Genomic DNA, 16,859 nt, shown 5'->3' with positions numbered 1-16,859 from the left:
AGATACAACCTAAAACGATTCAAACCATTTATAAGTTATTTAAGAATGGTGGTCAAAAAGTCGAGTTAAATCGACTTTTAACAAACTTAAGCCGCTACTGAAGCTCATTTAGTTAACGAGTCCGTGACTAAGCTTTACTTATCAACAAGGCAAGACTTAAAGTCGAACGGTCGGTAGAGTCACGTAATTTTTGGGGCCAAATATTTTTATATGTATATTTTGTATATATGTATTTTAAAAATTTTATCCATCATTCATTTAAGATATTGAACCCAAACTAACTTTTAAAAGTTAAAACTAAAAAAATATTTAGTGTTAATAATTTATATATTTTATATAACATTATAATAAAAATAACTATAAAATAAATAACATCTTATATAAAATATCTATATAAAGATGACTATTAAATTCAAACTTGAAAATCTATCCATAAATCAAGTCAGGATTTAAAAATAAAGCTGTAAACAAACTAAGCTTAAAATTTGCTAAACTAAACAAGTGTTGCTCGAAAATATCAAACTCACTCAACTATTTCCACAATAAATAAAGTCCCAAAAAAACATATAGATTGAAGATTTTATTTCTTAAAAAAATGTATGCTTTTACAACAATTCACTCATGAAATAATAATAATAATAATAATAATAATAATAATAATAATTCTGTGAAAAAAAGAAAAAAATAGTTTCAAGTCTGCATTATACACTCATTACCTTCATCTCTCTTTCTTTCTCTCTCTTGTTCATCTCCATCTCACATCCACAGTGCACCTCCATCAATCAATCAAGTATTCAATACCAAGATTCTTGTTTTCTTTTATTATTATTCTTGAATCTTGATTATTACACAAAACCACTGAGATTTACAAGTGGGTTTGTTTCAAATCTTAAAATCTTGAATTGGGTTTTCATTACGTTAATGGGGAACGTAAACGGCAGAGAAGACGGCGGCGGCGGTGGTACCGTCGGCAGCACCACCTCAATCGGCAACGACGGTGCTGCTCGGACTGGTGATGATGGTGATTTCATGGGCCATTCACCTCCTCCAAGCCCTAGGGTTTCTGGCTCTCCATTGATGTTTACTCCACAGGTAAAGTTTTTATCTTTATTATTTTTTTAATTTTTTTTTTATTTTAGTTTTAGGGGTTTTGCATTTATTTTGTACCCTTTTGTTAAAGATTAATACCATTAGTAAAGATTTAATTTTGATGATGGTTGTGATAGTATTGATAGAGTGGACTGATGTTGTTTTATTAGTTGATTGATTAGGTTTATAATGCAGCTGATGTTGTAGATCTGGAAAATGTATGCAATTTCTTTGTGGGATTTAAGTGCTGACTGATCTTGTTTTTGGTGTGTCTTTCCTGAGATCGATTGATTATTGGATTTGGGGTTGTTCATGATAAAATTGGGGAGGATACAAGCAATTTGTTAGTGTTGACATAGTTTTGTATCGGATTGAGTGAGAATCTTGTTTGAAATTGAAGTTTGTGGTTCTTGATTTGTTGTTTTGGTTTTCTTTACATGGTTTTGCCTGAAACCTAGTGTTTAGTTAAGTATGATTGATTAGCATGAAGTTTGGTTATAGCTAGCTTTTGAAATACTGCGAATATGTTGCTGTTTGGTTATATTTTTGGTCAACCCTGGTTTAATATGCCTTGTATGATATGAAAAGGCCTAGTTATGTATAAAGATTGTCTAGTTTTAGTCGGCAAAGTTTTATAATTTGCTCAAATTAGAAAACATTACCGACTTAAATTATATTCTTTATACTTTGTTAGGCTTAAACAGATATAGAAGGCATATGAAACAGGGGTTGACCAAAATTCATAACCAAACAGCCACAAATTCACAGTGTTTCAATAACTAGCTAAAACCAGATTCATACCCGTCAATCTAACTTCACCAAACACTAGATTTTGAGCAAAAATATGTGAATAACTTAATTACTTCAAAACAATAAATAAAGAACCCCAAAGTTCATCATCTAAAGCTGCACATAATCCAACCAGGGATTATGATTATAGTTTTCTGATTATCATTGTATAAGTATTATGACTCGAAGAAAATAGATCGTACGTATAAAACATAGATGCCTAAAGCATCCCTAGCTGATTCTGACTTTTCTAGTCGTGATAACCACTTTTGTAATGTAAAAGTGATTTTAAACACCCTTTAATGTTGGATTTGTTAATTTTTAATTTTGCGATCATCCAATACTATATATTCGATTTGAGAATGTAACTTCTAGAAAATTATTTTAGCACATATGTTCTAAAATGGAAGTGAGTTGCCCGTTTGTAGAAAACAGAAAAGAGTGATATACTTGTCTTTGAAGTGATTCTTGGAATTTATTTTCTATTAAAAAACTTTCCTTTATCTTTATCCCTATCTCTTAAATTGTTTTGTATTCAAATTTGGTAAACAAACGGAAAAGCGTGCATCTTTCTCACGCCATATGTTACCTTAGCAGTTAAGAAACGTAATCCATTTTACATCAAGTCTCTGATAATGTACAAGTGGTAAAGATATGGTAAAGTTGTGATCTTTTGCATTGTTGTGTGTATTTTGTAGCTACCTGTGGCTCCATTACAAAGACCCGATGAGATGCAGTCAAACAATTCATGGATGCACGACACCTCCAACTATGAAGACATGGTGACCGAGCAAGGAATTCCAACTATGATCACATGGAGCTATGATGGAAAAGAAGTGGCCGTGGAAGGCTCTTGGGACAATTGGAAAACAAGGTGAAAAAACATTTAATTTGTCTATTTATTGTTTATCTAGTCATGTCCTTTTATGTTTTAGATGAATGTGACATATATAGTTTTGAGTTATGCTAAAAGAAAGTTTTTGCCTAAAAAAGTGTAAAGTTGAAATTAAATTTTTAGGCAAAGTGTTATACACTTATACCATGTTAAAAGAAATATAAAAATGATAATCACAAAAAATTTCAGACACCATGCCTAAAAATTGAAGGCACCATGTGCTAATTTTCTTTGTACACCTTTTGGATAGGGGAGGGTTCCAACAAAACCATAGTTAACTTGAAAACCAGTTTTAAACACTAATTTTTGAATATTATTTTTCATTATTTTTCAATGTTATTATTTATTAATCTTTGCAAAAAAAATAAAAAAAATATGTAGATTGTAGAAGTACATATATGAATATTGTGAAGTTACATTATGTATCTCATACGAGATATATATATTATATATGTAGAATATGTAGATTACGACTTACGAGCTAGATATATGTACTTTCACAAACTACAAATATGTTGTTTTTATTTCTTTTTGGTTATGGTAAAGATTAATAACATATAAAGTAATGAAAAAAAAATAGTGTTTGAGAGTGGTTTTCACGACTTTACAGTTACGTTTCTAAGTAGAGAATTGCAAAAACCACACAAACAATCACTTTCACCTATTGCTTTAACTATGATACACAAATATATAAATAAATAACTATTTGATGCTTTGTTCTTGACCAGGAAGCCGTTGCAGAGATCGGGAAAAGATTTCATTATATTAAAGATTCTTCCTTCGGGTGTTTACCAGTATAGATTTATCGTTGATGGTCAATTGAGGTATTCCCATGATGTGCCATGGACACAGGACGAGGCGGGCAACACTTATAACATCTTAGATTTGCAGGTACTTTCCCTAAAAAAAATACATATGTCAAAGTAACTTTTGATTATGCATAATGGGCATCTTAACTATATTGAAGCATTGAACACTTGATCACTCGACAAAACCTAAGTAATTTATCGGACAAAACATATTGTTTTGATAAATGATACCATTTGGGGTGTTTTGGCGTGCGTTTGGAAAGGTGTTCTCCAGTGTTAAAAATTTATCACTGCACAAGCTTTTGAAAGTCCCATATCATGTAACGTCTTATTCGTTCTTTAAAAGTATACATATTTTGGAATTTTGAAGTGGTCCCTGGTATAGATAAATCATGTGATGTGATGTGAAGTTTGTTATTTTATTTTGTATCGTTGTAAAAGTTGTCTGGATTTATATGGATGTCTTCTTTTGTCATTTTTCTTCAACAGCAGGTGATAATTTATATACTTTTCTTTACCTTTTGGCTTTTGAATCATGTTAACCCCACAATAAACCAAAATTTTGACCTTTATGTTTATCTGTAACGAATCAAACGGATTGAAAGCATTTATTTAGCATTAATTGGATGACAGGAATATGTACCCGAAGACATTGAAAGCATATCTGGTTTTGAACCGCCACAATCACCAGATTCAAGCTACAACAATTTACAACTTGGGCATGAGGATTATGCAAAAGAGCCACCACTAGTGCCGCCACATCTCCAAATGACGCTGCTCAACACCCCTGCACATCACACGGAGCCTACTCCCCGACCTCAACATGTTGTCATCAACCATCTTTACATGCAGAAAGGAAAAAGCGGTGATTCTGTTGTAGCCCTTGGATCAACTCATCGATTTTTATCCAAGTATGTCACCGTTGTTCTCTACAAGTCTATACATCAATAATCACAAACCAACCAACCGACTAGAAGAAATGCAATCTTAATGGTATGTTTCAAGAGGAGATGATATGTGAAGAGAACTTACTTCTACGATGATGATGATGATTTTCGAGTTTTATATGTACTTACCGTAACCATCATGCACAAATTTATCATGTAGATTTACTACTCCCTTGATACATTTTGAAAAATGATTATGTTTTCGCTTTTCAAAGATTATTTTTGAAGCTCAGAATAAACATCCATTAGAACTTGTCCTTACACATATTATTGGAGCATAGATCAATACTTATACAGGAGTACATAAACTTATACATGAAAAGTATTTATTATGATGCTACTTTATGACTATACTACCTTTAAACTTCTGCTAGTTTCCCGTTATTCTACAAGATAATATTTTGACACAATGACTAGTTGTAGTTTGCCTACTAGCAGGAGTTTCCCTATAGCCGGCACGTGTAAACCCTTACATAGTGCTGTGGCCATGATCATGATATAAGATGTCATGACCTAATGCACCCTTTCAAAGAATCATTGTCATTCTCTTTGAAAACCAATAACATGCATCCGAAGCTCGATGAAGTGAGATTTAATGATCGTATGAACTCTTTCATCTAAATCACCATGCATTCTTTTAAATAAGTTTATACATGACTTTCATAACCTGCATTCAATCTGTGAGAATCGTTTCAATGACTTTTATCCCTTATAAATAAATAGTTAGCTATTTCCTATTTAGAGATATGACATGACACAAAATAACTAAGAGGTACATGGAAACATATTTACGCGTATTGGAAAAAATAATTTCACCTTTTGTGCATTGACTAATTATAATCCCACCAATAAAAATTACTACCAACGGTCCTACCTTTTAACTATTTGTGTCACAATTGTCCCTCGTCAAAAAATACTTAACGTCGTTAAGTTTTTTTTTCTAGTTTAAAACCGATGTTTTAGGCTTTTGATCGGAAGAAGAATACAAGTCGACTGATGTAAAAGTGTAAAACTTGTCTTGAAATAGTGATTCAAATGACGAAAAAATGTTTCAATCGGGTGGTTGAATTTCCAATTAACAAAAATCAAGCCATTTGAATCACCGTTTCGAGATAAGTTTTACGTCATTCGACTCGTATCATTCTTTTGATTAAGAGCCTAAAACATTGGTTTCAAATTAGGGAAAAAACTTAACGACGTTAAGTATTTTTTAACGGATGACCATTGAGACAAAAATAGTTGAAAGGTAGGACCGTTGGTAGTGATTTTTAAAGGTGAGATTATTATCGTCCAATACACAAAAGGTGAGACCATTTATTTTCCAATTTGACATATATGTACTAGTAATGAAAGAATCTTTCAACAACCATAAATTAGCTTGAAAAGCCCCGGCAGTAAAAGGGTTTTTGATTGGTCTGGGGATCCCATTTTGGATCCGGCTCCATTTGCTTTGAGTCATTATGTAGATTTAGATTCAGGAACACTACCAAGAGATTCCTAACATATCATAAGATTCCCGTTCTTGAAAATTCACACAACCAAAAGTTGTACTAAAATACATCATAAATTTTTTATCTTTATTTCCTTAGTGTCACACCCCGACCAAAGGTGGCGGAACATGCGGGGGTGCAACGGATTGCTCAAGAACACTATGACACTATTAAAGTGACAATTTTTACTTAACTCGTTTATTTCATTCAATAATCACAAATACAACTTGTTCAAGTTAAAATATAAACAATTACATGAACACTAAATTCATTAAAGTATCCTAAATGTATAATTTAAGTGATGTGTCTTCAATCTTCACAAGCAACCTAAAAGTAAACCTGTAGCATGCATAAAAATAGTTTTGAGTAACACGAATGTTGGTGAGCAATACACTAGGTTTTTATATATGTATATAATGAGGCAAAAATCACAACTCACGTGTGTAAATAAAATAATGCAACAACCATTGTAAATGTAAAGTAAATAACTATGGCTCATTTCTATTTGGTAACAACCAAAATACTCGGAGAACGAGGCCATATTCTACTAGCACAAGGCTAAAGTACTTAGGGTTGTGTATGATCATACTTATTGAGGCTCAACAACAACATAAAAATAAACACTCGTTCACGTATTCAATTTGAGGAATAAACAAAGATCGAGCAAATATTCATATGAACACAAAATGTTGAATTGTGGGTTTATTAATGAGGTCATAAAACAAGTAAGTTTGAATATGGTACGCATAACATCCCCAAAATTATAAAATCATAAAATGAGGGAGTGTGATTACTCACTTGGGATATGAGACTTTAGTAACAAATTTGTTCAAGAGAAGGCTTCGGGAAAACGAGCTCAAAGAGTTAACGTACGAGTCCTATGTTAAAAATATCCTTAAGTTAGTACGATGTATTGAGAAAACTTAAAGTAAAGAAAAAGGCAAGTAAAAATATATAAACAAAGTTTTGGGATTTAAAGTGTAAAACTTAAGTAATTAAAGTGACGGTTTTGAAAAGAAGTTATCCCGAAATCGAGTCTTGGAGTTTTATACATAAGTTTTATTTAACCTTTGTTAAGTAAGTATGTGAGGAATGATTTAATGCAATAGTGCACGACCCCTTGTTAGATAAATACCAAAACGACATTTTAACGAGTGTTCGGTTTAGTCGGTTCGGATCTTGATAAATTGTCAAGTCCGAACCCGACATTCCAAAGTAATAAATATCATGAGATAAATTATATAAAATAGAAACTTAACTAATGTTAGAAGTTCTATTAAGGATAAACTCCAAACACCAATGTTAAGTGAGTGTTCGGTTTTATCGGTCCAAGCTTGTTATAAGATCAAGTTATATCCGACATACCAAGTACTTTAAGAAAATAATTTTAATTAGTTTGTAAAATATCTTTAAAAGAAAATATGAGATTCGGTGGCCCGAAACACAACTAATGTGTTTTAAGCGAGTGAACTCGGTTTAGTTCAGTTTGTTTGGTTTGGCTGGTTCAAGACTTGGTATGTGACCAAGTTTGGGTCCAACAAATTCATATTATAATAACAAATACAAGAATGTAAATAAAAGAACTTAAACACTTAAATCTTACTTACAACTTGTTTTTAAAACAATAAAATAAAGAGTTAGACGAGAGTTCGGTTTCGGTCGGTCTTTGACTCGGTATGAGACCGAGGATGGTTACCACATACCCAATACCATAGAACTTATTAGAATAAACTTAGAAATGATAATACTCAAGTCTTACATACAACATATTAATAATAAAGTATTTAAACAAAAGTTCGGTTTTGGTTCGGTCCTTAACATAAATGAAACATAAAACCCCATATTTTATTAATAATGAAGGATCCGAAAGACAAAACGGGCCGGGTTTACAATACAAATACGAAATAAACCAAAAATGACTAATGGTCACACCTAGCCTAGAAGGAAAGATCCTGCTTTTACAAGTTATCAATTCTTTTTCTAGATTGGAATCTTTACTCAAGTTTCCAACGAAGATCAAACATAACTTTATTGTTTCTAGTGATCTGATCAATTGCTTTTTGTATCCTCTCAGACCGACTTTGCGGAGACCTGTGTTTTTCGTAAACAGTCGCCCGTATAATCTATAATCTGATAATCAAGTCGATTCTATGAAATGTTTGGAATTCATATTATGTAAGGAGACATTGCTTAACGACGACCCATATCCTTTCCTTTTCCAAATATTTTTTCGCCCACTGCGGAAAATTCTCCACTGCTGCCCGTCAAATATAACTCCATTATGCAGGGTCGTTTCTGAGCTGTATTAATTTTTTTTGGGCCGAAGGCGAAAAAATTTAGGCCTTAAGTAAAACGGTATTTTCTTTGTATTGCTTTTTTTTTTTTTCTGTTTAAACATTTAAATTACATATATACATAAAAACATACATATATTTAGAAAAATAAAAAATTCGGGTCTAGCGGGATGTTGGGCCAGAGGGGGTCAACCACCCTGTCCCCCTTAGGGCCGACCATGCTATTATACCCTCGCAGTCGAAACAGGAGTGAAACGTATATCGAGACTGGATCGAAAGTCTTCGAACAAGACACAAGGTAGACCTTTCGTAAAAAGAATGCCATCTGGTAGCTAGAAGGCACGTGTAGGATTCAAACCTGACCATGCTGAACTTGATCTCGAAACGAAATGTATGTCTTCTCATTGTGTTTTGTATATTAATGCTGAACTGGAATATTGGATAAGTAGTAGGCACTTGCATTGTCACAATAGATCGGAGTGGAAGGCGAAAGTGGTCGGTATAGTTCCAATAATAGATTGTGTAGCCAACAAATTTCGGGAACATGAGAAAACACGTAATAGGTTTTTTTTACTTCTGTTTCTTCATAAAATGGCCTGGGAGAGGATGACGTTGGAGAAACGACGCACCATTTTTATTGTTATTACTTATCATCTTAAAAACGTTATTTATGGGTTAGTTTTTTATTATAAAGATTATTTAGAAAACTGTTAATATTATAATAAAACAAGAACTAGTATTTCTAATAAAAACAAATTTAATCTCTTTTTGTATTTTTATTTCATTCTTTAAAATTTAAATTCATATATTAAAATCTAAGTTACAATATATTAAAAAAACAGAAAACAACGTAAAAAAAGGAAAAAAAAAAAAGAAAACAACGCAGCAGGTGATGTGTTGCACCATATGTCACGGTAGAAAGAAAATAACTTTTACATGAAGGCACATTAAGGGTTGGCCCATGAGATATGAAGGGTTACATGAGCATAAAATAACCGGCCTTTCTTGTAATTAAAAAAAAGTTAAGGTTATTTTAATAAATGTTTTAGTCAAAATGACTATTTTGTGACTTCCGTTTATGATAAAGTACGCTTTTAGATTTTCAAAGACTTGCTTAAGCTTATCCACTAATATTATATTTCTTAGGGCGTCCAGAGCAACTCTTAGCCATTTGGGTAGTCGGTCGATTTCATCAGCTATGTTGGTAACATTGAAGCCATCAACTCGGTTTGTGGATTTGGAAACAGATTTCGGCTTCTAGTAGATGAATGTTTTGCAAATGAATTTGATTGTTCTGTGTGGAAAAGTCATCGAATTCGGTAGTTCTCCAACAACACCCATACGATTTGGTAATTCTTTTTTAAAGAAATTAGGTACAGGTAAGATGTAACAATTATCTTTTTTTATTTTTTTTTAAATAACATCTTAAATATCATAGAAACATTCAAACGATTTACAATGAAGTGGCAGGTAGCGGGCAACAAGTTGCGCCGCAACCCCCTTTTGGATAGCAAACTCAATCATACCAAAAACAAAGTTTTGATTCTTATGGGCCGATTCGTTACTATGCACAACTTTCTGAACCCTATTCAAAAGGTCCACGGCATCCGGAGTTAAGAAACCAAAAGTGTCAAAGGCAAAGTGGATAAACACGTGTTGATTCTCCAAAAAAGCTCTCTCATGTTTAGCAACCTTGCCCGATGCCGCCTTCAATGCTGTCTGGCCTGCTACAAACCCATTGTTCCTAATCTCAACAAGAGAAAACACTCCTATGAGGTCGACACAAGCGTGTTTTCTCCCTACCCACCAAGCACCCCTGATACCGTTACGCTAGAAATATAAAGTAAGCCAACTTGTTAAATTGCACGAGTGTAGGAGACTTACATTTGAAAACATGCATGCCCTCAATTATTGCTTTTAGTGAAAGACTAGTAAAAATTAAATGAGTAGGGTCACCATTTGGCCTGTACCTTGCAACATCTATTGCACAATAAATGCTAATCATAGCACAAATAAAACTTCATTACTTACTAGTTACCAAATCATAAAAAGAAAAGCTAACACACTAAATACATTGTCAATAATATTACAGGTCATTTTTATGACGCTACATTACCAAACAAGCATGAGGATTCTCGTCACTGAACATTTCAGGGGCATAAGAATAATAGTCCATGTAATTCTTTGGCGGCGAAGATTCATTCTTTTTTGTTTCTATATTTATGTCATCTGCCTTCTTGGCGTCTGGAGCTTCCTCCTCCTTCTCCGCTTCTTTCTTTTCTTCCTTCTTTTCTTCTTCTTTTACTATTATGGAAGCTTGCTTTCGGGTTTTCTTGATTACGTCGTTCATTAACTTCTCAGGCGCAAGCATACCTGTCACCACCACTTGCTCATTTGCTAACTCTGTCTTCACTGACTCAACACCTACATTAAAATGTAAGTAATTGATATAGTGTTAAGAGTTACCAGACTCCTACAGCCCTACTTCAAACTAGACAAAGTGAAACATGACTATTAAGAGTTAAGACCCAAACATAAAAAAATATATGTAATTTGGGCTCTGAGTGGAATTACGGGGCCCATAAGCAATGGATTGAAATCTCTCGATGATTAGGATGGTGTGGCCTACCTGTCGTATCTGAATTTCATCATTTGATTACCAATCTTTCCATTTCAAGTGTAAAACGTGCAAATGTTTAATTGTCTTTATTGCGGTTATTTATGTCTTTAATTTTGTAAGAAGACTTGACAAATATATGTTAATTTAACATATTTTTAAAGAACCTAATGTAATGTTTTCATGCATTCAGTAGAATACTACTACTTTAAGAATGCTCTTTGTTATTCTCTAACGTCAATTTTATGAACTGTTAACATACCAAAACGACTTACAACAACATTATTGGGTTAATACGTTTACCTTTGATCTTCAGAATCCTTTTTTGTAACCGTTGAGCACAAGCGTCACAATGCATCGACATCTTCAGCGCAATTGTTATGACAGGAGGTGGCTGCCAAAACATAAAACCTAAATGTCACTTAATTTGATCATTTTTCACTTCTAAATTAGTCATAAACAACATGCAATTTGATTACTTTTACTGAGTGTGATCATTCTGCGGGGTGGGGTCGATGATAGATCATTGAATCCAAGATAGATTCGCATGGAAAATATGGATAGTCCATGAAGCATGCAACCAAAAATATGGATGCAAAAAAGAAAATATCAACTGGTCCAACATTTTACGTACGACATTCAACAAGTTGTGTATTATCTTGTAAATGACAACTTTCACTCTTGTCTTTTAGGGTGATATATACTAGTCACATACCACCTACAATGCATCTGGTTCAAGGGCTTCATGCATTGAAAACCAAAAAAAAATTGACGGATGAATTTTGCAAATAATTAACTTTACACTTTCTTAGTCATCCCACATGCACAAAAGGCAATCCCTCAAAACTTTCAGCTTTTACATCATGAAACCAATGAGTCGCAACTTTATCAAAAACTCAAGTTGTAAATCTACATTACATGTGCTATAAGGAATGTTGCATATCAAATATCATCAACACGTTTTGATTGAGAGGGAGCAATCCATGACGGTTACTCTTGAGAAGTTTTAGCTCGGGTAACTATAACAAATTTTTGATTTTCTTATGAGCATAACGAACAATATTGGTTTGTATAAGAGACTGGATGGTATTCAAAATAAACCAAAGATATCACAAAATCAAGACATTAAATTAATACCGGGGAAACTCACCAAATTGACTTTTTGACCATCAAAACTAACAAAACAGACGTTTGACTTTTAGTACACTTAAAATATACAGATTCAAAAGGAGTTAATCTGAAAAGGACAATAAGATTTGCCGGCTAATCAAACTAGGATTTGGCCCCATACAAAATACCTTAAGGGCCTGTTCGTTTCAAAGATTTGTAAGGAATTCTAAGGAATAGGATTTTAAATCCCATGAATTGATATGTTCGTTTCATTAAATAAAAGAATGGGAATGAAAACTAAATCCCATCAAATCACACATTTCATGGGATTTTAAAATCCCACCAATTTGAAAGGATTGTTAAGGATTTTCTTATTAACAATAAAACCCCTCCAAAAAAAATTCAAAAAAATTAATAAAAAAATCATAACTTAAAATATAAATCAAAAACGAAAAATGTAAAAAAACTAAAACGTTTCCGCCTTTGCCCTCGTTCTTAAAAAAAAAAACAATGAAGAAGATTCCAATTCCAATACATATTAACCAACCAAACACATGATAGAGATTCTCAAACATTCCATTCCATTCCAATTCCAATTCCTATTCCAATTCCAAATCCTTTAAAAAAAGTCCGTGAAGCGAACGCGCCCTAAGAATACAATGGGTCCAAGGAAATAGTCAAATCAAATAATACACTTCGAAAGCAAGAGCTGAATTAGCTGGTGGCTATTAAAGTGGGGGCTAAATCAGTCGGCGGGTTAAATAAGCTGGCTGTTATAAAAGCGGGGACTAGATCAGCTGGCGGGTAAGTCCATTTTGTTAATCGCGACAAGTTCTAATTTCTATTATATGTTGAGTCATGTGGTCAAATAGTCGTGCAATTTAATTATGATGTGTTTGTTTATTCGTGAAAAATGAAGATGATGTCAGTATAGGGTATGGAGTTTGAAAGAGTTAAAAGAATGAAGCTTATATACATTTCACATAAGTTAGTACGTATACCAAAATTTTTACGTCAAGGACACCAAAAGGATGCAAATTTTATTAAAACCCTACTTATTCAAAAGATACCTATCACAAAATGAAGACATTTTGATGCGTTTTGTTTTATCTGGTGAAGAATAAACATGTTGTCATTGAGGTTATGAAGTATGAACGATTTAATTAATTTATCACATCATTTCACATCGATAAATGTACCAAATGAGTTGTGGGTGTCATTTTTTTTTGACCCTTCATTCTGTTAATACTATTTCATCACTTAGTTATGTAGCTTTCTTGTCACCACTCACAAGTTGCACAGTAATCAAATATCCCGGTAAATTAATATTAACGGGGGTACTATATTTACCTATTTGGACCTACTTCACTTCATGTATTTGTGATAATCTTTCAATGATTGATGATATGGATTTCAAAATATTGCAACTAGCTATTAGAAAACTGGGTATTTTGCAAACGAAATGTTTGTACAAACACTCAGTTCTCTAGTAGTGTTAGTGTTGGAGTTAGGAAGGAATAACCTCGTCTTTCTTCTCTTCCTTTGACTGTTCAGGCTGTTGTTTCTTTTCCGGTTCTGGCTCTGGCTCTGGCTTTGGCTTTGGCTCTGGGGGTTTTGGGAGCATGGATATGATGTCAACTTTCCGACCAGTTTTTTTTTGAATCCTCTCGCTCAGTTTTGCAGCGTCTAATTCCTTTCCTTTTACGACCACCTTGCTGGCCTTGCATTCGGTCATTACTTCTTTAACACCTGCTCATAATTCAAAACTGTGACTAACTATAACTGATTATACTATGCTACCTATAGTAATATATATAATTCACTTAATACACTACTTGGTCGTAAATGCCTAGATTTGATTAGACGAAAAGCGGTGAAAAAAATTTAAGACCTTGAAAACCTCTCAAGGACCTTGCAACTTTTCTAGCACAAGCTCCACAGTGCATATCAACCTTCAACACTACTTCTTCCGGAACCTCTTCTTCTATTTTCTTCTTATCTTCTTCTTCCTTCGGGTTCACATCTTTTTTCTCCTGCAACATTTAAAATAACTATATTTAAACATTTCATCAAATAGGGTATATATGTAGTGATCAGGAAATGCTACTTACTTCTTCACCCATTAAATCTTCTGAGAAATGCTAGCTACCTATGTTTTAAAGTACAATCTCCCCTTTAAATGTTTTTAATACTGAAAGTGTAAGATCGATGTCTTGACTATATAAACACAAAAGACACCATCTTCATATACTTTCTTGTGGAGTAGGGTGGCTCAACATTTAAGCATACAAGAGGTGGGGTGGGTGGGGTGGGAGGTGGAGGTAAGAATGCAAATCTGATGTGGGGATGGACAAAATGTCCTATGCAAAGTCAGCAATATTCATTGCATTTTGGCAGTACTATAATCAACACCAAAGACAATTACCCTACATCAACAAATGAGAAGAACCACATTATATTTTCTTTTTTCACCTTCCTTATTTGCACTTCTCCTTTAGTCTTTTCACTGTTTCACATTCTTAATGACTGTGAAACTCAAAACACTTTTAACCTTTGAATCAAGTTCTGAACAAAAGGCATCCATTGAATTCTTACAATAACTGAAGTACTAAGTGTGACATGTAATTACATGATGAACTATTAGTACATTAATTGATCACCCTAATAAAAAACTCAAACATATAAATCTATGTGTTATTCTGGATGTGTTCTTTTGCGGTGTTATGCTGTAAAAATCCCAACTAAGTGCCAATTAATCACTGATTAATCGCTAGTCGGTACCCCACCGACTAGTCGCCGATTTATCGTTATTTTGTCAAAATTGAAAATTGTATATATAAAATTTGGTATATATATGTAAATTTTAAAAATTACATCCAAATTCCAATTTGATTAATCTTGATTAATCCTTATTTATCCCGATAATCGCTAGTCCATATCCCATCGCTCGACTAACGCTTAGCGATTTTTACAACACGCATGCTACATCCGGACTAACAAGTAAACAAAATATATATACATATACCTAAAATAAGCAAATAAAACTATACTCTAATAATATTAAAATTTTAGAATAGATATATAAGATATTAGCTGTTAAGAGCTCTTGAAATTCTTTTGGAGTTATGTAAAAGCCATGTGTGTGTGTATGGGGCATGTATATAAAAAGAAAACCTAATTTAGTTGAGAAAACCCATATAACCCGATTAAACAATAAAAAAATTGCATTTTCTTAAAATAAGTAATGTATTATGTTATATTTAATGCAAAATAAAAATAAATAAAAAATTTGCAGCGATTTGTTACATATGTGTTACACATCTGTTTCCGGATAGAGAAAAAAAGTGTTATATTTTACATATTATATCAACTTTTATTTACAATCACACAAATCAACTTTTCACCTTAAACACACAATTGAGAATGGGTTATTAGGGTTGTTACAACTCAAATGGAATAACGTAGTAAAGTTGTGTGACAATGAGATGCATAGAACGAAGGGAATTAATTAGGTTATGTTGCAACAATTAAACACATTCTACAATACTATTTGTCAACAAATCAATAAAGGATGGCTTAAAGTATTACTGAATTCTAATTAAGTGAATACAATAACATGTGATAACTTCTCATGTCGCTAACCATCAGTTGTGCTAAAAATGAATAACGATCTAAGTTGAATTTGGTAGAAACACAATCATGTAATCATTAATTGATTAACAAAATGTAACTGAAAATGACTTAAAGAGAGTACTCACTTTTTGCCCTTTTAAATGACCTAATGTCAAATTTCAATGAAAAACATCTAACCAAGTTTGAATTTTTGGGACCATCTGCATGTCAATGCTGACCTTTATCGGGGTCTTGGCTCAAGAGAAACAATTTAGTTACCTATGACACAATAATCAAAGTTGACCTTTACTGGATCAAAATCATTCATAAATGGTATGGGAATGTCAAGGAAATATAGAAAGCATAAAGGGTAAGTTGATTAAGAATATCAAAAATAGCTCTAAAGGTATCAGATTGGTTGTATTAAATTGTTAAAATAATTAGTTAGTTATTGTACAGGAATAGTCGCATGGATGATTAACGTGTTATATAGGAGAGTGGAGTAACTGGAGAAAGCTGAAAAGCTAACAAAGAAGAAAGCTTGTGTATCTTTATGGAAAAGGATGAGGGATCAAAATAGTTTATGCATTTGAGTTTGAGAAGAAGGTTTATGAATAACTAGCTTTTACAACCCCTCCTTCTCCCGTAATACTCCCGTTTATATTTTTCATTTCTAACATTTATATACATTTTTTATTTTAATTTTATTTATTGTAAGTAGGTTAATAATATATTTAGAATTTGATGATAAAAGAGTTTCACAAATAAATGAGATGTTATAACCCGTTTTAAAGCTATTCAGGTTTGGTGAAACTCATGACCGCTTATTTTTTTGCTATAAAATTGTTTCTTAATTATAAATATTTTTTTAAAAAAATCGAACATTAATTTTTAGTATATCCCTATTTAATAGGATTTTCATATCAAATATTTGGTGACATTAATTTTTAATATAATAAGAAGTTATAACCCATTTATAGGCTACCTGGGTTTGTGAGACCCATACTCGTGAATTCAGGTCAAACGCATGAGAAGACTACATTTACAAATAAAACAATATTATGGCTTGAGATGAAGTGAGGAACAATCAAAGAGCTTTTAAAGGTTTTGCTTATATATATTTAAGATGTAAAATGTTAAAATACAAAAAGAGACAAAAAGTAAGAATTATGAGAAGAATTTATGACCTCAAAATGAATTAACCACT

At 32.7% G+C, this 16,859-nt stretch overlaps 2 protein-coding genes across 2 annotated transcripts; one reads left to right on the top strand and one right to left on the bottom strand.

The window, feature by feature from the left end:
- The first annotated feature begins 718 nt into the window (after nucleotides 1-718).
- On the top strand, nucleotides 719-4,774 carry LOC143582992 (SNF1-related protein kinase regulatory subunit beta-2-like). The gene is made up of 4 exons (XM_077065425.1): nucleotides 719-1,092; nucleotides 2,577-2,752; nucleotides 3,502-3,664; nucleotides 4,216-4,774. Exons 1-4 carry the CDS (start codon nucleotides 922-924, stop codon nucleotides 4,531-4,533), a joined length of 828 nt encoding a protein of 275 aa, XP_076921540.1. The 5' UTR covers nucleotides 719-921; the 3' UTR covers nucleotides 4,534-4,774.
- Nucleotides 4,775-10,381: 5,607 nt separating this feature from the next.
- Nucleotides 10,382-14,490, bottom strand: LOC143582995 (heavy metal-associated isoprenylated plant protein 7-like). Its single transcript, XM_077065428.1, has 5 exons — nucleotides 14,152-14,490; nucleotides 13,932-14,073; nucleotides 13,563-13,789; nucleotides 11,234-11,324; nucleotides 10,382-10,737 (listed from the first exon to the last, which is right to left on the bottom strand). Exons 1-5 carry the CDS (start codon nucleotides 14,161-14,163, stop codon nucleotides 10,421-10,423), a joined length of 789 nt encoding a protein of 262 aa, XP_076921543.1. The 5' UTR covers nucleotides 14,164-14,490; the 3' UTR covers nucleotides 10,382-10,420.
- Nucleotides 14,491-16,859: the final 2,369 nt, after the last annotated feature.

The sequence above is a fragment of the Bidens hawaiensis genome, unplaced genomic scaffold (genome assembly GCF_021521415.1).
Source record: "Bidens hawaiensis isolate Kalapana, Puna unplaced genomic scaffold, B.hawaiensis_p1.1 tig00032099_1, whole genome shotgun sequence".
Lineage (NCBI taxonomy): Eukaryota > Viridiplantae > Streptophyta > Magnoliopsida > Asterales > Asteraceae > Bidens > Bidens hawaiensis.
Note: the sequence above shows the minus strand (reverse complement) of the source record. Positions and strands in the feature narration are given on the sequence as shown.